Source organism: Neofelis nebulosa, chromosome 1, assembly GCF_028018385.1.
Source record: "Neofelis nebulosa isolate mNeoNeb1 chromosome 1, mNeoNeb1.pri, whole genome shotgun sequence".
In the NCBI taxonomy this organism is placed as follows: Eukaryota; Metazoa; Chordata; class Mammalia; order Carnivora; family Felidae; genus Neofelis; species Neofelis nebulosa.
This window is the reverse complement of record NC_080782.1, coordinates 118,712,387-118,739,644: the sequence shown is the minus strand read 5'-3', so window position 1 is coordinate 118,739,644 and position 27,258 is coordinate 118,712,387. Positions and strand designations below refer to the sequence as shown.

Sequence of the window (27,258 nt, the reverse complement as noted above, 5' to 3'; positions counted from 1 at the left end):
TCGTTTAGGGGAAAAAGCAGAAAGAAAAAATGGGAGAAAAATTCACTCCTCCATGGAAATATAAGCAGAAAAGCTATAGACTCTTGTGTCTCTTGGGTTTTTTTAGTATTTTTAATGGACCCAAAGAGAATCTTTATGTGGTAATACGTATGTGAATGATGTTTATAAAATAAGGTGTAATATCTTAGCTATTATGGGCTATTGTGTAAATAAATCTTAGATATATAAAATACATAATCTTATAAAAAATTATTTTATGGAGCAGTGGACACTTAAACTTCCAAAGTTTCATATCTTTGTTCCAAAAAATAGAAAGCTCCAATGCTGGCAGCTTATTTCCTTAGTATATTCCACTGTAAAGGCAACAAGTTTGGTGGGGTTTTATGTGTTTTCTAGTTCTGTAATTTATAATAATCCGTATGGATTACTTTGAAATGTCTGTTACTTGTGTGTTGGTGTTCTTTGCCCATGCGGAGTCATCAGAGATCTGTTCCACACTTTGCATCTTGGAAAACCAAAAAGAATTTTCTAGTGAGATGAAAAATACCTAGAACATGCCTTCACTGTTGGGAAAACCTCAGATTTATACCCCTGGTAGCTTTTTGCAAGTCTGAGGAAATGGGAAGTTTAAAACCAAAGTTATCATCTCTCACTTAAATATTGGGTGTTGGTTAACTTTTCTCCTGGGAAGGAAGCACATATTTTTGTTAAGTCCTTTTTTCTTGGACATGACATGTTCCGGAGGAAACCGGAAGACAGGGCGCTAAGCTGCCTTGCTTCAGGATGACTCTCCACCATCAGTTTCCAAAGAACTGTCCACATATTAATTCTGTTCTGTGATTCGGTGGTAGATTCAATGACTTTCAGAGCTCAGAGTTTTGTTTGGGTTTGTGGCTCTAGTGAAGTGCTGAGTTTACTCTTTATCAGCCAGACTGAGGAGAAGAAGCAAAGGCAACAGGGGCCCCCTTGCTGGACAGGTCCGTTTGCACCTCCCACTGACACAGGAGATCTACACCAGAAACCAGGGCCCGCACTGCCGTCTCCTCTCCACGCAGGGAGAGGCCCATCATATGCCAAAGTGGGGACATTCCCCAACTCTCCATCGTCAGAGATGCATATTGTTCCCAGCTGTAAGCTTGTGAAGCCCGATGCGTGTTCTAGCATGGAACAATAAAACCGGTTTAGTCGTCCCTCAGGTCTGGTTCTTTCAGTAGCTGGCTTGGAGGGGGAGCATTTTATCACAGATTAAACGTCAACATTGAGCATTTAATTTTCCCAAAGGGCATTGGTTCCTGGCAGCTGCTCTGGACATCCAAAAGGGAGGGCTGAGAGGAGAGGAAGGTATCACTTTGTCAGACGGCCACTGCTTAGGATGGGTGGGGATGGCCCCCGCGACCTCTCAGCGCTCGCCAGGCCAGCTCATCTCTGTAGAGCAAACTTCCAGTTTGTACAACCACGTGGGCCCAGGAAGGGCTCTTGGCCAGAAACCATCTCTGCTCGAGTCAGAATGCAGAGGTCAAGAGCACAGCCTCAAGAACCTAAACTGCCAGTCACCTAGCAGCTATGTGGCCTTGGGCAAGTCACTTAACCTCTCTGTGGCTCAGCTTCCTTTTCTGGAGAATGGAGCTACAATAGCATCTTCTTGAGGGACGTATGGTTTAAATGCCTTAAAACGTGTAGAGCACTCTGAACATACACAAGTAGTCAATAAAATGTGCCTTACCACCTTCAAAATGTTTGCCACATCCACCAACCATCCAGATTATTATTTACTTAATATTATTTTAATGGATTCAATTTTAATCTAAAATTTAATTGAAAAGATAATTGTAGATCTCAACTGTAAATGGAAAACCAGCATAATTTGCTGTGAATCTGAAGTAGCATCTAAACAGGTGTAACCGCTTATGTTTACGGAGTCCTTGCGCCTTGCCAGGCACCACGCTAAGAGTCTTGACTTGTTAGAATCCTCACAGCCTTGTGAGGTCAGCATTACCATTTTACCACTGAGGCACGGACATTGCGCCCATCGTGACACAATTAGCAAATGCAGGAGGTAGTCTGGGCTTCAGAACCTGGACTTCCCAGCCTTGTTCCATGCTGCTGCCCTAACAGAAGCAGGAGTGTGCCATTCACGTGGCAGACAGCTGGTGTGGCAGCTTCCCGGGACCGCAGTAACAAAGGGCCACAAACAGGGTGGCTCAGAACAACTGAAACTCGCTCTGTCCAGGTTGTGGAGGCTAGAAGTCCAAAATCAAGGTGTGGGCAGGGAGCTCTAGGGGAGGATCCTGTCTTGCTTCTTCTCGCTGCCCGTCGCCCACAGCGCTCCTTGGCTTGTGGCCGCATCTCTTCAATCTCTTCCGCCACCTTCAGCTCTACAGAAGCTTCCCTCTGTGCTTCTATGTTTGCGTGTCTCCTCCTCTTCTTGTGAGGACAGCAGTCATACTGGAGTGCGGCCCACCCTAATGACACCAACTTAACTTAATTACATCTCCAAGACCCTATTTCCAAATAAGGTTTCATTCACAGATCCCAGGAATTAGGACTTCAACAGATCTTTTTTTTTTTTTTAAATCCAAGCGAGTTAACATATAGGTATATTAATAATGATTTCAGGAGTAGAATTTAGTGGTTCATCACTTACATATAACACCCAGTGCCTGTCCCAACAAGTGTCCTCCTTAATACCCATCACCCATTTAGCCCATCCCCTCATTCACCTCCCCTCCAGCAACCTTCAGTTTATTCTTCTGTATTTAAGAGTCTCTTATGGTTTGCCTCCCTCTGTTTTTACCTTATTTTTCCTTCCGTTTTCTATGATTATCTATTGAGTTTCTCAAATATCACATATGAGTAAAATCAAACACATCTTTTTTTGGGGGGGGGGTGCGGATGGGGCAGACACAATTCAGTTGCCCACCTAAAACTTCAAGCCTGAGGCCGAAGATCTGCCAGTGGTGGGGAGGCGTTCAAGAGCAGCAACAACCTGAGACGGTCTCCTTTGCACCGTGGGGACTGAAGGGGTCAGGACAAGGGAGAGACAATGCTTCTCTGCTTTAGTGACAGCGTCCAGTCCGGGTGCTAAGATTAACCATCTCCTGCCCCACTGCTGGTGCTCTGGGAACAGGGGGTGAGCAAAAGAAAGCTTCCCGTGAAAGGATGGTAGAAGAAAGACCGGGGGGAAATGCCACCTTCTCAAACTCCAGGCGGGTGTGGAAGGCACAGACTCACCTCTGGAAGTTGCCTTATGTGGCAAGGCTGGAAGAGCAAATCCAGACAAATGACAGAGAGACTTCCCCGGAGGTGCGTGTAAAGAGAGAACAACAGGAAAGACAGTAGGGGAGAAATCCTTTATTTTCATATTATGTCAGTGAAAAGAACTCTCTCTTCTAAGAGGGGTTTGAGAGGAGGGCGGGGGTGGGGGCGGTGGTGAGGAGAAAGAGTTTTCTGGCTCTGTCAGATAAAGTTGTCCTTGGTTGACGGAGCTGCACAGATTTCATAGAGTTGGGAGGCCCTCATCTTGAGTTCCCGGGCCACCTGACAGATGGAAAAGGGCCAACAGCAGTGCACCGCCAGCCAGTCCTCACACAGTGTGCCCTAGGGCGAGACCCAGGTCTCCGTTGTGGCCCAACCACACAGACTCATGACCATTACCCAGGGGCCTCTACGATATTTCCTGAAGGCCTAGCCCATCCATGGCTTCCAAGATCCACCAAGTCAATGCCCTAAATCCATGCCCAGGGACACTGACCCACCAGGATACCCAAGTGCCAAGCAGCTCAACCGCTTATCCATCCTTGCACTTCAGAGACCGGTCCTTACTTAGGGCTTCTGATATAGACTTCATACTGGAAGCCACTGGTTTCTCTGTCCATGTCATTTTTTTTTCTGTTAGGACTTAATATGTATAATTATTTATTTCTTTGGAGTGGGTAACAAGTACATATGGTTCAAAATTCTCACAGTAAGAAGGCACAGGAAGTAAAAAGAACATCCTCCTCCACAGCTGTCCCCAGCCACCCAGTGAACTTGCCTGGGGGTAACTTTTGTTGGCAGGTTTTTATATGCACTTCCACATAAATTCAGTGTCTACACAAGTATATATAGAGTCCTTTTATGTAAATAGTTGCGTACTTCTGTGCCTTGTACTTTTTTTTTCACTTCAAAATATATTTTAGGGATCATTCCACATGAATATATAAGGAGATGTCTTTTTTATCTTTAACTGTCCACATCTTGGTAGGTCTGATCTGTCTGGGCTCAGTCTCTCACTGTGCCTCAGTCTCAGCTGCCCTGGAAATTGATGGACTCTGAAGCATCCCCCAGGAACCCCCAAAGCGAATTCTGCATATGCCACATAGTCTTCATTTGAAGTCAGACCATCCCAAGTATATCCTCCAAATTTGGTGCAATTCTACCCATCACCTTCTCTTGATGCAGTAAGAGAAAGAGAAACAGAAGTAGCCCAGTGACTGGTAATCAGCATTATAATAGGTGCCACTTGAAGTACCCTTCATAATGTGGCATTTTGGTTAACATACATCCTCGTAATGAATGAAATCAGAAATTTCTTCCCTTTCCTTTCCCAAAGTCTTCCACTAAGTGTGGTGTTTTTAAGCATCCTCATCCAGACCTTTTTTTTTTTTTTTTTTTTTTTTTTGAAACTCGCAGGTTTGAAAGACATCCAGGTTCTTATAGAGATCCAAGTTCACATATACTTTCAAACACACTTACCCGTATTTTATGTCTCTCTCTGGTGCCAACTCTCAGTGCAAAGGTGGACCCAGGTAACAATGGCCAACAAAGGCACTCTCCGTGATGCCTGGCGATGTCACACTCGAGGCACATTGGACAAAACAGACCACAGAAACCTGTCAATAACCACATAAAAGAAAACCAAGGTTCTCAGATGTGCTCAGAGCAACTCCACATCTCAAAGAGCATTTACAACCCCGTGCCATCAATTTAATGCTACACTGCCTCCCTGCAATCAGGGACTGAGAATGAATAACCAATTGTCAAAACTCAGTGTATGAAAATTGCCATAACTGAGCCACATCAAAATTGTCTTCTTTTGTTAAACACTGGCAAAGCTGAACCTGATACAATTCTGTTAGCGTTCATGATGGTAATTGTTTTTTCCTGTCAAGAGAAAAGCATTAAATAATTTTTTACAGTTGAATTGTAGCTGTTGCTTCTATTATGTTCATCTATCTATTTTCAATATTTAAAATAGACCCAGTATACGATACTTTTGAATAACAGGCATCTTTTTCTGTCAATGTGATTGAAAGATCTTTTATGCTGCATGGATTCTGTCTGCTGTTCTCATCAGGACTGTATTCTATTTCTCAGGCCAGAAGGTTACTCTAATTTTTGCTAGTTTCATGGAGCCACCGACATCTGCCAGTTTTAATCTGTAAACTATTAGAGGCTTGGTTCCTTTAGCATCAACTGGAAACAGTCTCTCATTTATTCAGCCACTGATCTTTAACTTCTGATACTGTTTCCTACATATTCTGCATGAAACATCTGACACAGAGGTTCTGTTTTAAATATGTTTTGGGTCACAGACCCTTTTAAGAATATGATGATAACTGTGAAGTCACTCCTCAAGGGAAAAGAAGGATACCCAGACATGCAAAATTGTGCATTCAGTTTTGTGGGGTCCAAGGATCCACTGAAAGCTATCAACAAACTGCAGGTTAAGAATCCCAGATATACAGTTAAGATATTAAGTCATCCAGCATCGCAAAAGAGGACGACCTTGAAGAATACAAATAATTAGGACTATGAAACAGCAAAAAATAGCAGCAATAATAACAAACAATTAAATACCAAAAAGCTAGTCATAACCTTTAAAGCATGTATGTAATAAATGTTATTCAGACATAATTTATACACAAGAAAATGCACAGGAGCACTTGGGTGGCTCAGTCCGTTAAGTATCTGACTCTTGGTTTCAGCTCAGATCGTGATCTGATCATGATCAGATCATGTGGATTCAAACCCTGCATCAGGCTCTATGGTGACAACATGGAGCCTGCTTGGAATTCTCTCCCTGTCTCTCTGTTCCACCACAGCTCACACATCTGCGTGCTCTTCTCTCTCTCTCTCTCTCTCTCTCTCTCTCTCTCTCTCTCAAAATAAATAAATAATTTAAAAAAAAAATCAGAGGGCCCCACTGAGCACTGACCCCTGGCATGAACAGGCCAGAGGACAGATGGCCCAGTAAACTTACTGTGAGTTCACAGTAGTCACGTTGTATGCAACCCTGAATTAGGAGACTTGGAAATCAATGGCACATTTAAAAAAAAAATCAATCAAATCTCATTTTATGCATGGATTATAAAATAGTGTAAATGCCTGCAAATAAAAAATTAATCAAAATTGTATAATTATAAAGCTGGCAAACTAAGTGAATAATAAATTGTGTTTACACAATTGCCCAAGCTGTACCACTTTAATTGGAAAAGAGAAATGCCCACCATCCTCAGTAAATATATTGTAAAGAAGCTCTTTTGTCCATTGGAATTCCTATACCTTATCTTTGTGACTATTAAGTCTTTTTAAAAAATACATGCTGTTATTTTTATTTTTAATCCTTTCCATCATATAACCATGTTGTCTAAGTGTTCATTAGGGTGCAGTACTCGATGCTGAAGGCAACACAAGAAAACACACATCCAATTACCTCGGTACACAAGACAGATATGATCAAAAACAATATGAAAGCCAAATTCTTATTATGTAATAGCTAATATTAGACCTCACCATGTGCCACACCTTACTAAAAATCCTTTGCATTCATTAACTCACTTAATACTCACAATAATCCTATAATATAGATACTCATTATATCCATTTTAATGGATAAGCAAACTGATGGAAAGAGGACTTAAGTAATTCACCCAAGCGGTTTAATATTCACAAATCAATCAATATTATATACCACATTAATAAAAGAAAGGATTAGAACCATATAATCCTGTCAATAGATGCAGAAAAAGCATTTGGCAAAATACAGCATCCATTCTTGATAAAAACCCTCAGCAAAGTAAGGAAAGATAGAACATAGGTCAACATCATAAAGGCCATATATGAAAGACCCACAGCTAATATCATCCTCAATGGGGAAAAACTGAGAGCCTTTCCCCTATGTTCAGGAACAAGACAAGGATGTCCACTCTCACCATTACTATTTAACATCATACTGGAAGTCTTAGCCTCAGCAATCAAACCAAAAGAAATAAAAGGCATCTAAATTGGCAAGGAAGAAGTTACACTTTCACTATTTGCAGATGATATATTACTGTATGTAGAACACCTGAAAGACTTCACCAAAAAATTGCTCGAACTAATATGTGAATTCAGCAAAGTCACAGGATATAAAAATCGACATATAGAAATCAGTTGCATTTCTATACACCAATAATGAAGCAGCAGAAAGATAAATCAAGGAATTGATCCCATTTACAATTGCACCAAAAACCGTAAGATACCTAGGAATAAACCTAAACAAAGAGATGAAAGATCTCTGAAAACTATAAACACTTATGAAAGAACATGAAGAGGACATAAAGAAATGGAAAAACATCCCATGCTCATGGATTGGAAGAATAAACGCTGTTAAAATGTGTATACTACCAAAGCCATCTACACATTCAATGCAATCTCTATCAAAATACCACCAGCACTTTTCACAGAGCTAGACCAAACAATCCTAAAATTTGTATGGAACAACAAAAGACCCTAAATAGCTGAAGCAATCCTGAAAAAGAAAAGTAAAACTGGATACATCATGATTCTAGACTTCAAGCTATATTACAAAGCTGTAGTCATCAAGACAGTATGGTACGGGCACAAAAACCAACACATAGATTAGTGGAACAGGATAGAAAACCCAGAAATGGACTCATAGCTATATAAGATCAATTCATCTTCAACAAAGCAGGAAAGAATGTCCAATGGGAAAAAGACAGTCTCTTCAACAAATGGCGTTGGGAAAACCGGACAGCAACATGCAGAAGAATGAAACTGAACCACTGTCTTACACCGAATTTAAAAATAAATTCAAAATGGATGAAAGACCTAAATGTGAGACAGAAAACCATCAAAATCCTAGAGGAGAACACAGGCAGCAACCTCTTTGACATCGGCCAGAGCAACTTCTTACTAGACATGTTGCCAGAGGCAAGGGAAACAAAAGTAAAAATGAACTATTGGGACTTAGCCAAGATAAAAAGTTTCTGCACAGCAAAGGAAACAATTAACAAAACTAAAAAGTAGCCTACGGGATGGGAGAAGATATTTGCAAATGATATAGCGGATACAGGGTTAGTATCCAAAATCTATAAAGAACTTAGGAAACTCAACACCCAAAAAAACAAATAATCCAGTGAAGAAATGGGCAGAGGACATAAACAGACACTTTTCCAAAGAAGACATCCAGATGGCTAATAGACACATAAAAAGATGTTCAACATCACCCATCATCGGGGAAATACAAATCAAAACCATGATGAGTGAGATAACACCTCCCACCTGTCAGATGGCTAAAATTAACAAGACAAGAAACAACAGGTGCTGGCAAAGATGCAGAGAGAGGGGAGACCTGTTGCACTGTTGGTGGGAAGGTACACTAGTGCAGTCACTCTGGAGAACCATGTGGAGCTTCCTAATCAAGTTTAAAATAGAACTACCTTATAACGCAGCAATTGCACTCCTATGTATTTACCCAAAGGATACAAAAGTACAGATTCAAAGGGGTACATGCATCCCAATGTTTATAGCAGCATTATCAACAATGGCCAAAGTATGGAAAGAACCCAAATTTCCATCAGCTTATGAATTGATAAAGAAGATGTGGTTTATATACACACATACATACACACACACACACACACAATGGAATAGTATTTGGCCATTAAAAAGAATGAAATCTTGCCATTTGCAACAATGTGGATGGAGCTAGAGTGTATTATGCTAAGCAAAATAATTTAGTCAGGGAAAGACAAATACCATATGATTTCACTCATATGTGGAATTTAAGAAACAAAATACCGTAAGAGACTCCTAATGATAGAGGACAAACTAGGGTTGATGGAGGGAGGTGGATGAGGGAGGGGCTAGATGACTGATAGGCATTAAAGAAGGCACTTGTTGGGATGAGCACTGGGTGTTGTAAGTGATGAATCACTGAACTCTACTCCTGAAACCAATATTGCACTCTATGTTAACTAACTAGAATTTAAATAAAAATTTGAAAAGAAAAAAAAAGTAATTCACCCAAGTCCATACATTTATTAGGAATAGACAGGGATACCTGGGTGGTACAGTCTGTTAAGCATCCAGCTCTGGATTTTGGCTCAGGTCATGATATCACGGGGTCATGATCTCACGGTTCGTGAGATCGAGCCCCGCACTGGGCTCCGTGCTGTCAGCACAGAACCTGCTTAGGATTCACTCTCTTCCTTTCTCTATACTCATTCCTTGCCCGTGCTCTCTCCCTCCCTCTCTCTGTCAAAATAAATAAATAAACTTAAAAAAAAAGGGAAAGAGCACATGCCTGATTTGAACTCGGGCAGTCTGGCCCCAAAGTTTTAACCACTACACATAACACCACATGTCCTCATGTTTTGTGTACATAGTTTGCCACAGTGCTTGTTGCTCCAAGATAGAATCCTTACTACCACTACTTTGTATTTATTCCTGGGCAACACTCTTACACCATGCAACTTTAGGAAACTTCCTTTTTGTCAGATGTTACTGCTCCAGTGTGATGGAGTGAGCAGGACACACACTCTTGGCTCACTCCTCAAGGTGGGAAGATGGAACCCTGTCCCATAGAGTCTGTAGAAGAAAATTTTGCAACATACATCACAGGCCAAGGGTGAGTATCCAGAACACGCAAAGAACTCCTACCCATCAATAGATAAAGAACTAAACAAAGAAGAAGAAGAAGAAGAAGAAGAAGAAGAAGAAGAAGAAGAAGAAGAAAAAGAAGAAAGAAAGAAAGAAAGAAAGAAAGAAAGAAAGAAAGAAAGAAAGAAAGAAAGAAAGAAAGAAAGAAAGAAAGAGAAAGGAAGGGAGAAAGGAAGGAAGAAAATGGGCACAGGACATGAGCAAGTAATTCACCAAAGAGGAAACACAAACAGCCAATAACAAGACACGAAAAGCTACTCATTGTTGGTAGTAATCAATGAAATGCATGTTAAGACAGATTGGAAACCCATAAGCATGCCAAATGTTTCTAAATTTGTAAATTGTTGAGAACCATGGAGAACAGGGACCCACTGGAAGCAGGAATGGGCACAATCACTTTGGAAGGCAATTGGGTGAATCTAGTAAAATTTTAAGCACTCTAGGATCTTGTAATTCTACTTAGGGGTATCTACCCTAGAGTAATGTTTACACGTGCACACAAAGAGGGAACACAGGGATGTTCACTGCAGCATTATCTGCAGCTTGAAATTTAAAACTTAAATGTGCACTAATAGATGAGAGTGTAAATAGGCCATGATGGTATCAATCCTACTATGGAATAATTAAGAGTTCAGTGGAAGATTCAGAACCAACAGAGTTAAATCTCTAAGACATATTTTGAGTTAAGAAAAATAAAAGTGGGGGTACCTGGATGGCTTAGTCGGTTGAGCCGACTTTGGCCCAGGTCATGATCTCACAGTTCGTGGGTTCAAGCCCTGCATCAGGCTCTGTGCTGACACCTCAGAGCCTGGAGCCTCCTCGGATTCTGTGTCTCCCTCTCTCTCTGTCCCTCCCCCACTCACACTCTGTCTCTGTCTCAAAAATAAATAAAAATAAAATAAAAATTTTTTAAATCAAAGTTCATTATGATATGTACAGCATAATACCATTGATGCTTTGTTTAAAGAGTTACAAAACAATAGTATATACTACTCATGGATACATATATAAATAGAGAAAAATATCTGGAAGGAAACCCTCCAAGCTGATTTAATAAAAAAGAGGAGACATGGTTTCCTGTTCTGTAATGTTCCATTTTTTTTATAAGGTGAACACACTCACGTGTTGTGTATATACATATATGTAAAGATGTATTGTTTTATATATATGTATTGTTTAAAGGAGCTCAGGCTCAAAAGGGGATTTGAACCATAAATTTGGCCTCTTCTTATGTTACACCCAAAGGCCTGGGAGTTATGTAAGCACCCACAGCTTAAATGTTCCTGGCTTGTCCTCCTAGATGGGCTCCACCCTCATGCACGAAATGTGGTTCGTTATTCATCCTCCTAACTCACAGGGGAGGCAAGATTAAAAAAAAAAAGCCTACACAAAACCGGAGTGCGGAGCCGCAGAGAGCAAAGGTAGGGAAGGTGGGAGGAAGCTGCAACGAAGCAATAGTTCAGATCAATTATTACAAAAAGTCAGAACCATCTAACAGTAAGAGATGCTCAAAAAAGAAATGGGGCACACTCATACAATGTGGGCGGGAGTGTACATTAGTACAACTTCCAAATGGAGACTCAGTTGGCAGCAACTATCAAGATTTAAATGGTACATGCTATTTGGCCAGCAGGTTTATTCCTCAGCAATTATCCAACAGGTAAACTCACACACATGCAAAAGTGACATCTGTACGAAGACATTCACGGAGCATTGGTGTGAATAGCAAAAAGTCTGGAGGCCCCATGAAGGTGCACCAATGGGGATCTCTGGATAAATAAATCATGGTACATTCATACAAGGGAATCTATGCAGCAATTTAAAATATTAGCTCCAGAAGTGCCAATATGGTCTGATACCCTGGATATACCGTTAAATTGAAAACAAAGGTGCAGAACGGTGTGTGTTTACAATTCTACTATTTGTGGAAATTATACACAGACACATTCAGCAAAACTTCTGGAAGGACAGATACCAAAATATTAACAATGATTATCTCTGACAGCTGGGATTACAGGATCCTGCTTTTTTCATTTATAAGCCTTGTGTGTTTTCCTTTTTTATGATGAGTACATGATAGCTTTATAACAAAAAGATTAATCTATTTTCATTTAAAACTATTTTATATCTTTACAAGCATATAGACTCTACCTGGCCTCAAGTAAGAGCAGGTGCCTGCAGTGAAAACTGAGTGAACAGATGGCAAATATGTCAAAGGCGTAGGTACTTTTGAATTTTGCATCATGTGCAGGCAAACCTATTCAAAATCTTCTCTCTTTTTTTTTCCTTTCTTTTCTTTTTTTCTTTCAAAACACTGAGTTGGCTCCAAAGGAGAGAAGCCCTCCTTCCTGGAAATGTTCAGAAAGCCAAACTTGTCAGGTTTTTCTCGCCAGGCATAATGCAGAGGAGATTTAACCAAGCAGGTGAGGGGCCAGACCAGCGACTCCAACAGCTGTTCTAACTCAGAGGATTTATTATACTTTCAATGAAGGGCAAGAAAGAAAGAATTGAGAATACAGGTTAAGATTCATTCATTGATGGAATGTCCGGGAAATAGTTCTTCGTGCCTCCTGTGGGCCAGGTGCTCCGCTGGGCACCGGAGTGGTAAGCGAGACAACAGTGATCCCTGCCTTCAGGGAGTGTATGGTTTACCCAAGATACAGTTCAGGGACACAAATCCCAGGCTGAAGGCTTTTCAATGCCTTTTCCTCTTCTAGGGCACAAAAAATCCTGGCCCTCTTCATTCTCCCCATCTTGGGCATCTGATGGTTACCAGTCACACCAAGTTCTTTACCCCCTGGTGCTTATGGTGCCCTCCACAGGGAGGTTGCCTGAGTAGCTGCTTTCTTCCCATCTTTCAGGAATCAGCTTAAGTCAGTTCCTCGAAGAGGCCATCCTTGACCCCACTCCGCTATGGATTCCTTCCACAGCACCCTATTTATTTCCTTCATGGCATTTATCACAACTGCCATGCTTTTATTTATTGATTTACATGCTTATTGTCTAACTGCAAAACCATCTCTGTCTTATTCACTATTACGTCTGTAACACCCACCATCTGTCTGCACGCAGGTAGGAGCTCAGTAAACAGGGGTTGAATGACAAACCAATGTTGATTACACCTTCTATATAAACCTTCTCTGGGGCAACATCACAAACATTCCCAACGCTGGGACACCTCACCTTCTACTCACAATGCCATTTAGCAGCCATGCATTTCCCCTCAACTTTATCTTCACAGCTGAGCTTTCAGAAACCCCATCTTCAAGAACGCAGAAGCACCCATTTGCCAATCACAGCGCACTGTGAATTCACATAAAAGCACCAAGGTGGGGAGAGAGAGGCCATTTAAAAAAAAAAGTAATTGCAATAAAATGAAGAAGCAAAATGTCAAAAAGAAATGGAAATCGTTGCTGTTCATAATGTACCCTTTGTCTGATGGAGGACAAATTGTAGCAATTATTCTCAAAATCCAATGGAAAACTGTCCCAGGATGGGAATCTGGCATGTTCATGGAAAGCAGCTCTCCTTTTTGTTCCCAAGTTTGTTAACTATTTTCACAGTGGTTTGCTCGAATCGGAATTCTGTGGATAAAGCAGCCCTTTTTAACAACGAAGAAAAGAAACCCGGGATGCATAGCCCTCTTACTCCACCCATGTCCTGGGAATCACAGTGCAGTGTATGAGGGTGGAAAGTGATATTATCTTTAAGTTTTCTTCTGAGACAGTCAGATTAGAGACACACTGCGCAGTCATAAAATGGAGGCCCATCCAGGTTATAACAATTGGAACATAGAACATTCGAGAGCACCTTGTACTGTATATCCTGGGCCTCTTCTCCACGGATCATGCCAAAATGTAAAGAATATTCTATTTCTCCGCATTTTCTCCCTTCTCACCTTGCCCCCAGAATGGGCTCTCAAATGAACAGGCTAGGACTCCTCAGGAGATCTAGTGCAGTTGGTTGGAACATTAATGAGTATGGAGAACAGAGCTAAGCAGTGAAGCAACATTTAAGGCAGAGGGGATGGAGAGGATGGTCATTGCTTTAGCCAAGTTTTTAGGTGCCCTTGGGATTGAGTACAAATCATGGTGCAGCAGCCAGTTGAAGTCTCCTGACTCTACTCTTTGCTCCCAAAATGGCAGAGAATAGTAACAATTTACAGGAACGATAATATTAATACCTTAGATTCACTAAGTTCATTGGGTATTTGTTGGGCATTTCCTGTTAACAGTACCCCGACAATAATTTTGGGAAATTATCCCTTCATTACTGTGGGCAATACTGATGGGACTGCCCTTCCAAATGACCTAAGCCCGGCAAATTCCACTCCATCTGATCCATCAATTCTCAGACAGGAAATTTTTGTCCCTTTTATTCTCAAAGGGATCAAAATGTTTGGAATTAACCAGACAGTCGGCTAGCTCCTGATAATGCAGGTTGTCTGTTCTGAGCTTAGTTTTTAGTTGATTTTTTTATTTTGTGAGCTACCCAAAGCCTTCTAATGAAGTCCAATGTTTGTGTATTAGTTTCCTAGCACTGCCATCACAAAATACCACAAACGGGGCCTCTTTAAGAGATAGAAATTATTCTCTCATAAACTGATGGTTATTAGAGAAGGGGTGAGTGGGGGGATGAGTAAACTAGGTGATGGGGATTAAAGAATGCACTTGTGATGAGCACTGGGTGATGTATGGAATTGTTAGATCACTATATGATACACATGAAACTAATATTACACTGTATGTTAACTCACTGGAATTTAAATAAAAATTTTAAAAAGAAATTATTCTCCAGGTGCCTGGGTGGCTTGGTCGGTTAATCGTCTGACTTTGACTCAGGTCGTGATCTCGTGGTCCATGAGTTCAAGCTCCACGTCGGGCTCTGTGCTGACAGCTCGGAGCCTGGAGCCTGCTTCGGATTCTGTGTCACCCTCTCTCTCTGCCTCTCCCCTGCTCATGCTCTGTCTCTCTCTTTCAAAAATAAATAAACATTAAAAAAAATTTTTTTAACTATTCTCACTGGAGAATTCTGGAGGCTGGAAGTATGAAATCAAGGTGTTAGCAGGATTAATTCTTTCCAGAAGTTCCTCCTCCAGGAGGAAGAGTCTGGTCCATGCCTCTCTCCAAGCTTTTGGTGATGCTAGCAATCTTTGGCATTCTTTGGCTTGGGGATGCATTATCCCAATCTCTGCCTCTGTTCTTCCCCTGGCTTTCTCTTCTGAGTGTTTGTGTCTAAATTTCCTGCTTCTTATGAGAACATCAGCCATTGGATTAGGTTCCACCCTAATCAACTATAACCTCTTTTTAACTAGACTACATTGCAGAGACCCTATTTCCAAATAAGGTCACATTCAGAAGCTGTAGGTAGACATGAATTTTGAAAGGACTATTCAAAGATAGCATGCGACCCAAAAAACTCTGATTCAGTTAAGTTCCAAGGCAGTGTTTATGAGTTCCAGACATTATGTTTTAATCTTAACAACAACCCCTAAAGGTAATAAAGCACCTTTATTATCCTCACTTTAGAGGTGGCAAATTCCAGAGAATTTGTTCAAGGCCAAATAACCGGTAAGAGGCAGAATTAAGATCTCTATCTGGCAAGGTCTATCTCATATAATCATGTTCTCCTCACCACTACAGTATATTTGAGGCTTTGTCCCACTAGAAAATGCACTGGTGGTCCCCCAACTACCACCTACAAGCTAGGAAAGGAAAATGGTCCACTTCCCAATTCAATGCTATGTCTCCACATGGCTATTCTGTCTTCTCTGTACCTCAGTACTGGGGGACAGCCAAAGTCAGAGTATCTGGAAGAGAACAAAGAAGAATGCTGAGAGAATCAGAGAATGGCTGCCATCATTATCTGGTCAGAAGTCCACACAGATAGCAGAGGCAGGAAGAAGCCTGCTGAGCTCTGGGTCAGATGGACAAAGGAACAGGATGGAGGGCAAGGTTTTGTACTGGGCAGTCTTTCCTCTGTGAGGTCCAGGCAGACGGTGAAGGGCTCAAGGCTGGATGACCAGAGCACCAAAACATGGTGGGAGAGCTTTGGTCTCAGCAAGACTCGGCTGAATAAGGATGTGGACCACGAAACGGCTGAGATCAATTGCTGATTGATCAACTCTGTGAGGCCTTAGAAACAAATTCAGACCTTCTCAGAAACCTGCAATGGGCACGGAAAGCCATATTCTTCCAAAATATTAGATCCAGGGTCTGTTGGATTTTCAACATTAGTAGCTAATGCTTATCCAACAAAGGGATCCCCCCACACACACCTCACCCCAACATATACAAGAAAGACCCTGTGACCGAGTTGCTCCCTAGGGCAAAGGTAGGACCTGGAAGGGAATGCTGACGTGTGGTACCAGAGACACATCAGAATGTCCTAAGATAAAAATGAAATCAATGTGCTTTGAACTTTCATTCCCAGAGGAAAATCACATAGCTGGTGGACAGTGTTATTGGTACATCTTTATAGCTGAACAAGCATATGAAAATATTTCAGTCAACAAAGGGGGCTTCTTTTGTGATTATTCTTGTTCTTATAAGAGTACCACACATTCCTCATAGAAATACTAGTAAGGGATAAGCAAAAAAAAGGAAATAAAAATGATTCATTAGCCTACCATCTGGAGACATGTCATAAACTTTTGTATTTGTATCCCGCCTGGCATTTTTCAAGTATGGCCCCCACCCTTCCACAAATGGTATTTACCATGCTTGGCTTTATAGTCTGCTTCTTAAACTTAAAAAATACCAAGACATCTTTCATCCCATTAAATGTTATTCTACGACATGACTTTTCATGGCTGTATAATAATTCCTTGTATGCATGCCCCCATCAAACATTTTAGGTTGTTCCAGACTGTTGCTGTGATATCTGATGCCGCAAAATTTAATGTTGCTAAATCTTTGCACGTGGATTTATTTCCTTAGACTAAACGCCTAAAAATGTAATTACTGGGTCAAACACTATGTAACACTTGAGGTTCTTTTTATATGTATTGCTAAGCCATCCGGCAGGAAGGTTATACCAATTTAAACTCCCACCAGCAGCAGATGGGGGGGCCCACTAAGGCATCTTTGCCAACAGTGAATTTTGTCATTTAAAAAAAATCTCTGAAGTCACCACTGACTCTATAAAAGCATACCCATCCCTGAAAAGCAGGATTTTTCCTGCCAATAAGTGCATATGAGTCACTAGAAGATCAGTCCAGTTATTCTAAAAACATTATATTTCTGTCCTTGTGCCTGACGTAGCTTTTGCACCCATCTGATGCCTGGGGAAAGAAAATAGTAAAGGAGAACTCAAAATGAAGAGTAAAAACATACAAATTCTCTTGTCCCTGCAGACACTGAAGAGGCCAGTGCTCCAGTCTCCACCTGTCGGGACAATCGTGATTGTGGTCCTGCCAGTATCTCCCCGGACAGGCTGCTTCGTCACGGCCTGGGCTGGTGCATGGCTCCTGGAGAGTCAAAAATGGTGATTAACTTGAAAACAAAGATAATGGTTCAGAAAGATAACCATTAAGCCAAGACAGAGTGATAAAGAGGAGAAAGGGACCCAAGAATGCCAAGTGGTTCTTACTTCATAGCCCAAGCTCCTCACCATGTACTCCCCTCCTACTTCATCACTCCTTCTCCACTGACTGTGCCCTATCTCTGTTAATGGCATGATTATTCCAGATCCTGTCACTCCACCTTAATGCCCAGCTTATTTCCTCAGTGTTTCCTAATAGCTAAATTCACAATTTGGAACCAAGAGGCTTCAGTTCAAATCCCAGCATGCCACTTCCAGGAAAAGTGACCTTGGTGAAGTCGCTTAACCTGTTTCTGTTTGTCCAAATATGACATAAAGAAAAATGACCTCATAGGGTTATTATGTCAAATGAAGGACATATAATTAGTTTGCTATGCCCAGAGAGTATGTAACAAGGTGACCTGAGTGAGGCTACATACACCCCAAGGGTTTTGAGCCTTTGTTGAAGAGATTAATAAGGAATCAGACATGGAAATCAGGACTAGGCTATGGAAGTTGAACACGCAGTATCATTTAAGTGAACAACCAAGACTTCAGAAGACGTCTTGAGGGGCGCCTGGGTGGCTCAGTCGGTTAAGTGTCTGACTCTTGATTTCAGCTCAAGTCTGATCAGGTTCAACTCAGGTTCGTGAGTTCAAGCCCCACATGCGGTTCTATGCCGACAGCGTGGAGCCTGGCTGGGATTCTCTCCCTCCCTCTCTCTCTGTCCCTCCCCGGCTTGCTCTCTCTCAAAATATATAAATAAACTTAAAAACAATTTTAATAAAATAAAAAGAAGATGTCTTGATATCAGAGTACTGTTAAGATTGTCCTACTGGGCCCACAAAGTACAATTTGGGTTCGTTTTCACTGAAGGGAATAGATATTCTACTCTATCATTCTGAAGTAGGAAATATGGGCCCAGGGGATGGGCTTTATTTTTTTTTTAATATGAAATTTATTGTCAAATTGGTTTCCATACAACACCCAGTGCTCATCCCAACAGGTGGGGATGGGCTTTAAAAGTGAGGTGGAAAAACGTCTTTCTCTTTCTGGAGACAGTTTGACCTGAGCTCCTACCATAGGGATACCTGGGGCAAGCCCCACAGTGAAGGCTAAGTTGTACCTAGCCTTACGGAAGGGGCAGATGGAGAGGAGGGAGCCTGTACATGGTAGTAATTATTCTAGATTGTGCTTCCCTTTTGGCAAGCCTCATTAACAGTTTGTACCTGTCTCTGGTGTGCTGTGAAGAATTAAAGAGGCTGCCTCATCCTTGAGACAAAATAAACAAGAGACAGCAGAATTTCTTCCCATAACAGCTGTCGTTGCGGTACTAGTCACCAACGCTCAGCACCTGGGACCTAGGGCCTGGAGGCCAGAGTGGAACATTCCTGGGCACCCTTAAGGCAACACCCTCAGGGCATCTTGGAAACAGCAGAAGGGCCCTCTGAGAATCTCTAAACTGGGGCAATAAATGCAATGGGGGTGCACTGTTCTTGTTAAGATCTATATCTCTGTTTCATTCCACCAACGCTACCCACGTCCACACCTTCCCAAATCCGGTGTGCTTTTTAATAAGCACATGAGCTTGCTAAAAACACAAATGCCCAAGTCTCGCCCCAAGCCAACAGCACAGGTCTCCAGACATGAGGTACAGAAATCAGTACTCATAACAGAGTTGCCAGGCAATACCTATGCAGTCTTCCTGACATGTGAAACCTGATACAGGTGGATATGGAGATCACTGATGATGACCGCGGGAACCTCTGAGTCTCCCACTAGGTGGATGGTGATGTCAATGTAACAGAGATGGCAAGGAACACTGAATAGGAGGTAGGCTGGCGGGGAAGAGGACGGTTGGAACAGAGCCAGTCTTCAGGGCCCGTGAGACACGAGCTGGGAGAGGCATGAGAGCCTGGAAGAGAGCTTAAGGTCCGGAGCTCCCTGGCTAGAAGCCCCTTTATCCCTTAGGTATTTATAGGCAATGCTTAGAGGCTAACACACTTTCCAAGAGCCTGCAAAAGTATTTGAGACCTGGAAAAAAATAGTGGCTCCAAAATATAAAAACTACAAGACAGACCGCAAAATTAGCTAATGCTCAACTAAACACAAAAATCTAGCATTATGCCGATCTCATTAACCGTCAAATTTACAAACCCACAAATATTTCATTACACTGAGAAACAATTTAGAATTCTCATTTTGCAGAAAATCCCAAGTATGAATGATTACTAAGAAACAAATGCCAATCATAAAATGAATTAATTACTGCTAGCCGAATAATTTCAGAAGTAATTATAAAAATCCTTTCACTTACTGGACAGTAAAAAAAAAAATGTGGATGTGGATATAACCTATGGTATGAGTTACATTTTAAAACATTTTAATGATGTGGGTTAGGGCCTGTGGTATATGAACTGTGTTCCCCCAAAGTCCTATGTTGAAGCCCTAGCACCAGTGTGACTGTTTGGAGAAGGCTTTTAGGAGGTAATTAAGGTTCAGTGAGGAATAGGGGTAGGATCCTAGTCAGATAGAAGTGCCATGTCAAGAGTCCATGTTAAGTACCCAGCGAGAAGGATACAAGCCAGGTAGAGAGCCCTTCCCAGAAGCTGAGCTTGCTGGCACCTTACCCTTGGACTTCCTGCTTCCAGAACTGTGAGAAAATGCATCTCTGTCCACTAGACCACCCAGTCTATGGTATTGTGATATGGAAGCCCAAGCAGATTAAGACAACCATGAAGATTTCAAATTGGCCCCCAGGAAACCATCTTTATAGTTTATTATTACTTCCTCTGCCTCCGTGTGAGCTTCTTGGGGTCAGCAGGGACATCCTGCTTCTCCATATAAGCCCAGAATCCAGCACACGACCTTGACACCTAAGGGCCATGTGGTTGGTTATTTGTTGAACTGGACCAAACTGAATGCTCATGTCTCTTTGAGTCCTCCTCAAATCTAGTTATAAATCATGTGATCTTAACTGTGTTTCCTTCTCTAGCAAATGTACAACTCTCAGGTGTTGAAAGAGGAAATAAAAGCAGAGACTGGCCTAAGAGCTCCCCGCATCCCTGTATACAGGCCAAGGCATTTATCTCTCAATATGACGCTCACAACTTGGGGCTTCTGTCCATATACTGGGAGCTTCCAATTATCTCTGATATTAGTAAAGGAATTTCATAGGTCTGAGCCTCTGGATTAGATTTTTCCCTGAAACGAACCATTTACAGCTTTCAGCCCTAGAAAACAATTTCTGCTTCCATCTCAGCATTCTGTGTGTAACAGCTTTTATGATGGCAAGGAAGGCTGTCCTCTATTCCAAATCAAACAGCAAACAGAGCAAGCACCTTCTCTGTGGTGGGGGAAAAAAAGTTGTTTTTTGTGTGTTTGCCTAATTCTGAATTCAGCAAGTGTATTACTGAGTATCTTAATACCCTGAATCCTTGGTGATTTTAATATTAAAATGCTTGAATTGATATTCATTCACTAAAAAGTTGCAGCTCAAGATTATAGCTCATGTGTCATAATTAAAACAACAAGCATAGCTTCCCTTCACTGAGCACCTTCTATGTGCCAGGCACTTAGTAGGTCCTTTAAAAACTGAATAATTAATCAGGGGCTGCTACAAGTATCAGACTAAAGCACCTACTGTAGCTTCCTGCACATCTCTGAGCTCCACGCATATCCCGGGGAATCTTCGACTACCATTAAGAACAGGAAAGAGGGGCGCCTGGGTGGCACAGTCGGTTAAGCGTCCGACTTCAGCCAGGTCACGATCTCGCGGTCCGTGAGTTCGAGCCCCGCGTCAGGCTCTGGGCTGATGGCTCGGAGCCTGGAGCCTGTTTCCGATTCTGTGTCTCCCTCTCTCTCTGCCCCTCCCCCGTTCATGCTCTGTCTCTCTCTGTCCCAAAAATAAATAAAAAACGTTGAAAAAAAAATTAAAAAAAAAAAAAAAGAACAGGAAAGAGTTTGGAAACAGTAGATGAGGCCGATGGTCACAGAGCTTTGCTAGATCAGAGCAGCAGTCCATTTGCCATCAAATTGAGCAAGTTCTTTATTTAGTGGAAGAGGACAGGTTTTAGACCCAGGCACCCTAAAATTCAAATGTGGCTCAGCTGCTTTCTAGTTGTTTGACCTCGGAAAACACACCCTGTCAGAGCCCTCAGCTCTGGCCTCTCTTCCATAAAACTGGATTGAAAACATCCCACCTCCCCAGTTGCCTGGAGGATGAAACAAGATCAGGCACTTGGCACATAGTAGGCATGCAGTTGATGGGGTTGTTATTATTGTCACTTAGTGATCTTGCACTTAGCCGAGGGCATTCTGTACCCTTTTCTGAGAAACAAAGAACAGAGGGAAGAGAACTGGGGCAGTTTCCCAGGTGTCATGTGTACTGCCCAAATACCTAAAACTTCAGCCACGGTGACCCATCATCCCAGTTTTCCCAGGATGGAAAACTTCCAGTGCGAACCTCAGGACAGTCCCAGGAGAACCAAGCAGTGTGGTCACCCTAAGAGACAGAAGCAGAGGGAGGCTTCATCTGGTGGGAGGCAGGACACTGACTCAAGTTATTCCAGTTCTCTGCTCCTACTGAAGGTGCACGCACTTCCCCCTTTCTGACCTCACTCTGTCCTTCTCCTCTTCTCGAAGCAGAGCACATTCCCCAGGCCATGGCCCCACTTGCCTGGTGTTCCTGCCTGAGGGGGGTTTCCTGTCACTCTCTCTCTCTCCCTTGATGAAACTTGCAATTCTAAGGTTTCATTCCACCTTCCATTCAGGCCTCCTTGATTACTTCAAATTTAACTGAAGCCAAAGCCCTCGAGTTTTTATGTCAAAAGGGTAGAAATTACTAGCAGCCACCAGAAATAAAGTTTCACTTGGTCAGGGTTCGACATTGTAACTTAAGGGTAAAGAGACACTCTTTCACCCAATCCAGCCCTTCTCTTTTCACTAGCCAAGCACGGCCCAAAGGAACTCATCGGTTGTCCCTTTTCAAGTACCCATAGAAAAGGATAGGAACTACTTTCTTCTCAAGCCCAGTTTTCTTCTCTCTGGGTCCTTATAAGAAGAGACTGATTGTTAAAGAGATTGAGAGAGAGAGAGAGAGATTTGACATGCTACCCAAAGAGAAAAACCTAGAAGAAAAGGGTATCACCAAACTCTCTACCTCGTGCTGGAAATAAAATGTTGCTCATCTTCGGATGATCTGAGTGAAAGCAACAGAGGTGAGTGTATGTTGAGTAAGGAAACATCCTCAGGAAATCTAGAGAAGTAATTTCCAAACCAGTTCATAGTGGAGTGTTTTCCTGTCACCGGGATTAACCTTCTCCCCTTGACAATAGGCTGATTCCAAATGTAGACTTAATCCAAAGTGAAACATCCCTTCTAAAGAATGTTGCACTGATATTCTGGAACCTGAGGTCATAGCACTGTAACAACAGACATCTTATTTCTTTAAAGACAGGTACACATCTAAGTGGACATGCCCACGTTCAGGGTATTTAAGAGTCTCCGAAGTAAGCCTCTGAGACATGCCTTATGGAGGTGTGGACCCCAGCAATGCTGGGGAAGTGTCCAGAGAGAAAAGAAAATTAGAAAAAAGTGCAGTTGAGGGAAAAGGTCTACAATCATAGTTCAGCGTTACATTAGAAAGACAACAGGAGGGAACTGCCAGCTCTGCTATATACCCTTCTCATCAAACCCATGGAGAATGACTGTTGCAGGTTCTGAATTTCAAAGCATTTAAGCAGGGTTGTGAGGCAAAGCCTATATAACACCTCCCGAAACAAGATGCTGCAGAGACAGCTTCCTACTCGCCTTCACTCACTGAGTTCTGGGCAATTCTGTCTCCTGATCTGGAAGGATGCATCCTCCACGAAGGACAGCCACGCTTCTTCTGCTAACCACTCCACTCTAAATGCTTAACACAGTGTCTGCAACATAATAAGCATTCAACAATTTGTTGAATAAATGTGTTATACATGAAAATTAAAGTTTGTAAGGATAGCAGAAATTAATGGGTGATTACTAGCTTTGCGAAAAAAGACTTACAATAAGGTTCCTTTAAACAGTGAACAACCATTGTATGTGTAAGCTGATTCCATATTTTATATTTAAAAAAATTTTTTAATGTTTATTTATTTTTGAGAAACAGAGAGACAGAGCATGAGCGGGGCAGAGAGAGAGGGGGACACAGAATCTGAAGCAGGCTCCAGGCTCCGAGCTGCCAGCACAGAGCCCGACACGGGACTCGAACCCACAAGCCGTGAGATCATGGCCTGAGCCGAACTCAGATCTTTAACCAACTGAGCCACCCAGGTGCCCCTGATTCCATATTTTAAAATTTCACTTGTCCTTTCATCAGTTGATGGGCATTTAGGCTCTTTCCATAATTTGGCTACAGTTGAAAGTGCTGCTATAAACATTGGGGTACATGTGCCTGCAATGAGAAAGAATGAAATCATGCCATTTGTAGCAATATGGATGGAACTGGAGGGTGTTATGCTAAGTGAAATAAGTCAGTCAGAGGAAGACAGATACCATATGTTTTCACTCATCTGTGGATCTTGAGAAACTTAACAGTAGACCAGGGGAGAAGGGGAAGGGGGAAAAAAAGTTACAGAGAGGGAAGGGAGGGAGGCAAACCATAAGAGACTCTTAAATACAGAGAACAAACTGAGGGTGGATGGGGCTTGGGGGAGAGAGGAACGTGGGTGATGGGCATTGAGGAGGGCACCTGTTGGGATGAGCACTGGGTGTTGTATGTAAGCCAATTTGACAATAAATTATATTAAAGAAAAATTTCACTTGTACCTACCTTTTCTAATCAAACATCGATTATATGAAGTGACTAATCCACATGCCACATAACTGGTTCACCAAAAAATAAAATGAAAAAAAGAAAAAGGAGTCTTCTTTACAGAAGAATGAGAACTGTTTATGAAAAAGAAATAATAGCATTTAAAAACTCACCATTTTGAACAGCTTCTAACATAACTTATTCAGGAAAGGATCTTCAAGGGGTACTAAAACCACTAGGTAAAAAAGAATGGAAACAGGATGTTCCCAAGGTGCCAAAATATCACTCCACAGATTTCTAATTGCAAAAGAAAATAGCGTATCTTAACACTGGAGAGTCCAGAAATACTCAAAATCTATCTTTAAAATGGAAAGTTCTGAGTGTTGCTTTTTTTTTTTAGTATCATTACAACAAAAATTCTGGAAGTGATTTAAAATATATATACCTTTAAAATGGAAAGTTCTGAAAGTTATCAAAATGTGTCTTTATAATGGAGAGTTTGGAAAAATACCAAATTTAGTATTACTAAGAGTGGAACAAGCTCATCCTATGTACCACTTGATATGATGCAATATGATGTAATGTTTACCCTAAATTTCATCAAGTTACTAGACCACACTCTCCAATAGAAATATAATGCAAGCCACATACGCAATTTTACATTTCTTAGTAGCCATGTTTTTAAAAAAGTAAAAACAAAAAATATGAAATTAATTTCAATGTATTTTTAAGTTTATTTATTTAGAGAGAGACAGCACGAGCAGGGGAGGGGCAGAGAGAGGGAGACAGAATCCCAAATAGGTTCCATGCTGTCAGGGCAGAGCCTGACCTGGAGCTTGATCTCACCAACTGCAAGATCATGACCTGAGCTGAAACCCAGAATCGGACGCTTAACTGACTGAGCCACCCAGGCGTCCCTTAATGTATTTTTAACACAATATACCCAAAGCATTGTCTCAGCACGTAATTGATATCAAAGGAAATTATTACAGAGACATTTTATATTCTCTTTGTCATACTAAGTCTGTGAAGTGGAAAGCATGTTCTACACTTTTACAGCACACCTCAGTTCAGACCAGCAATCTTCCAAGTACTCTAGACACACGTGGTTAGTAGCTCAACTACTGCACAGGACAGCTCTAAACAGGACCCAGGATAAGGAGAATGAGGGACAGAAGAACAAATACCACCTGCTCCTCCAAAGTGAAAATGCAGTACATTCCTTAAGCCCTTAGGAGCAAGGATCACGTCCTAGCCTGGTTTTTTTTTTTTTTTTTTTTTTTTGGAAGTTAGAGAAGGGGTTCCCACCTTATAACCAATCTAGCTGTAAGCCTAATAGTGGGCAATTAGAAAACTTAATTGATGCTGCAAGTCTTAGGTGGCCTCTGAGTCTTTTTTTTTTCCTTTTTTTTAATTTATTTTGAGAGAAGGAGAGAACAGGGGAAAGGTAGAGAGAGAGGGGAGAGCTGGGAGAGAGACAATCCCAAGCAGCCTCCATGTTGACACGGGCTCGATCTCAGAATCGTGAGATCATGGCCTGAGCCAAAATCAAGAGTTGGACGTTTAACTGACTAAGCCACCCAGGCACCCCTGATGTGAAGTTATGTCCAAATACATCAAGGAGAGAAAACAATGTGACGAAGTATCAGCTAACAATGAGACCCTACCAGAGCCAGGCACATAGATGTCTCCTAAATAATCATTACAACAACTAAATGAATGAATTTTTCACGGTGAAAAGAGATGGACAAAATGACCACAAACTAGAGAAGACACTTATCACCTCATCCACACATCAAAAAGTGGCAGTAATTCTCCAGACAAATCAACTTCAAATTTCATCCTGGAATCTGAAAATCTTTATAATACGGCCCAGTTTACTCACCTGTTTCCAGTTTTCTTCTCATTCCTCTCAGATAAAGATTCCACTCCTGGCATTACCTCCAAGCCCTTATCCACACCTAGTTCTAAAAGTTAGGAATATGGCCCTGCTCTGCTTCAACTGTTACTCCAATCTTAAACATTATGTTCTGCCTCATCTCTGGAGTCTTACTGGACTCTGGTCCATATAAACTTCTCTCCACCCTTCCCTGATAGCCCTGACAACACGGGCTCTGGTCAAATACATTTCTGTTTTGCACGCATGTGTTCTTTGTTTAGTAAGTGCGTTGCAGGGCACCTGGGTGGCTCAGTCAGTTCAGCGTCCAACTTCAGCTCAGGTCATGATCTCGGGGTCTGTGGGTTTGAGCCCCACGTCGAGCTCTGTGCTGACAGCTCGGAGCCTGGAGCCTGCTTTGGATTCTGTGTCTCCCACTCTCTGCCCCTCCTCTGCTCTCTCTTGGTCTCTCTCTCAAAAATAAACAAACATTAAAAAAACAAACAAAATAAGTGTGTTGCAATGGGCTGACTATATGGAAGCCAGGGCCCCAGTTGAGCTCTGCCACTGGTGCAAAGATCTTTGGCAGGTCACTTTTCATCCCTGTTGCTTCATGGGGACTATGCCTATTCCCTCAGCACAGCAGCTACATGCCCCTGCCTCAGAGCCTTTATACCTGCTGTAACTTCTGCCTAAAATGCCTTTTTGCCTGGATTATAGGCTAACAAAACTATATATGCATTTACCTTTGGACTTACAAGCCCACTTCTAGAAATTTACTCTTAAACAGACATTTTTTTAAGTTCATTTATTTATTTTGAGAGGGGGGAAGGCAGAGAGAGAGGGAGAAAGAGAATCGCAAGCAGGATCTGTGCTGTCAACATAGAGCCCAACATGGGGCTAGTTCTCATGAACCTTGAGATCATGACCTGAGCCAAAATCAAGAGTCAGAGGCTAACGAGCCACCCAGGCGCCCCTAGAAAGCTACTCTTAAGATATCCCTCCATAAGGGCACCTGGCTGGCTCAGTCGGTGAAGTGTGCAACTTTTGATCTCGGGGTTGAGTTTGAGCCTCACGTTGGGTGAAGAGATTACTTAAAAATAAAATCTTAAAAAAAAAAAGATAGACCTCCACAAATATAAAA

At 41.9% G+C, this 27,258-nt stretch overlaps 1 protein-coding gene across 2 annotated transcripts; it reads right to left on the bottom strand.

Moving 5' to 3' along the window:
- Nucleotides 1-3,335: 3,335 nt before the first annotated feature.
- Nucleotides 3,336-23,587, bottom strand: PLAC8L1 (PLAC8 like 1). Of its 2 annotated transcripts, none has more exons than XM_058732835.1 (4): nt 22,607-23,587; nt 17,259-17,392; nt 4,735-4,871; nt 3,336-3,537 (listed from the first exon to the last, which is right to left on the bottom strand). In XM_058732835.1, exons 1-4 carry the CDS (start codon nt 22,729-22,731, stop codon nt 3,457-3,459), a joined length of 477 nt encoding a protein of 158 aa, XP_058588818.1. In that variant the 5' UTR covers nt 22,732-23,587; the 3' UTR covers nt 3,336-3,456. The 2 variants fall into 2 exon arrangements, with proteins under 2 accessions (XP_058588818.1, XP_058588809.1); XM_058732826.1 differs by having other exon boundaries at nt 3,336-3,597; nt 22,607-23,576.
- Between the last annotated feature and the right edge of the window lie 3,671 nt (nt 23,588-27,258).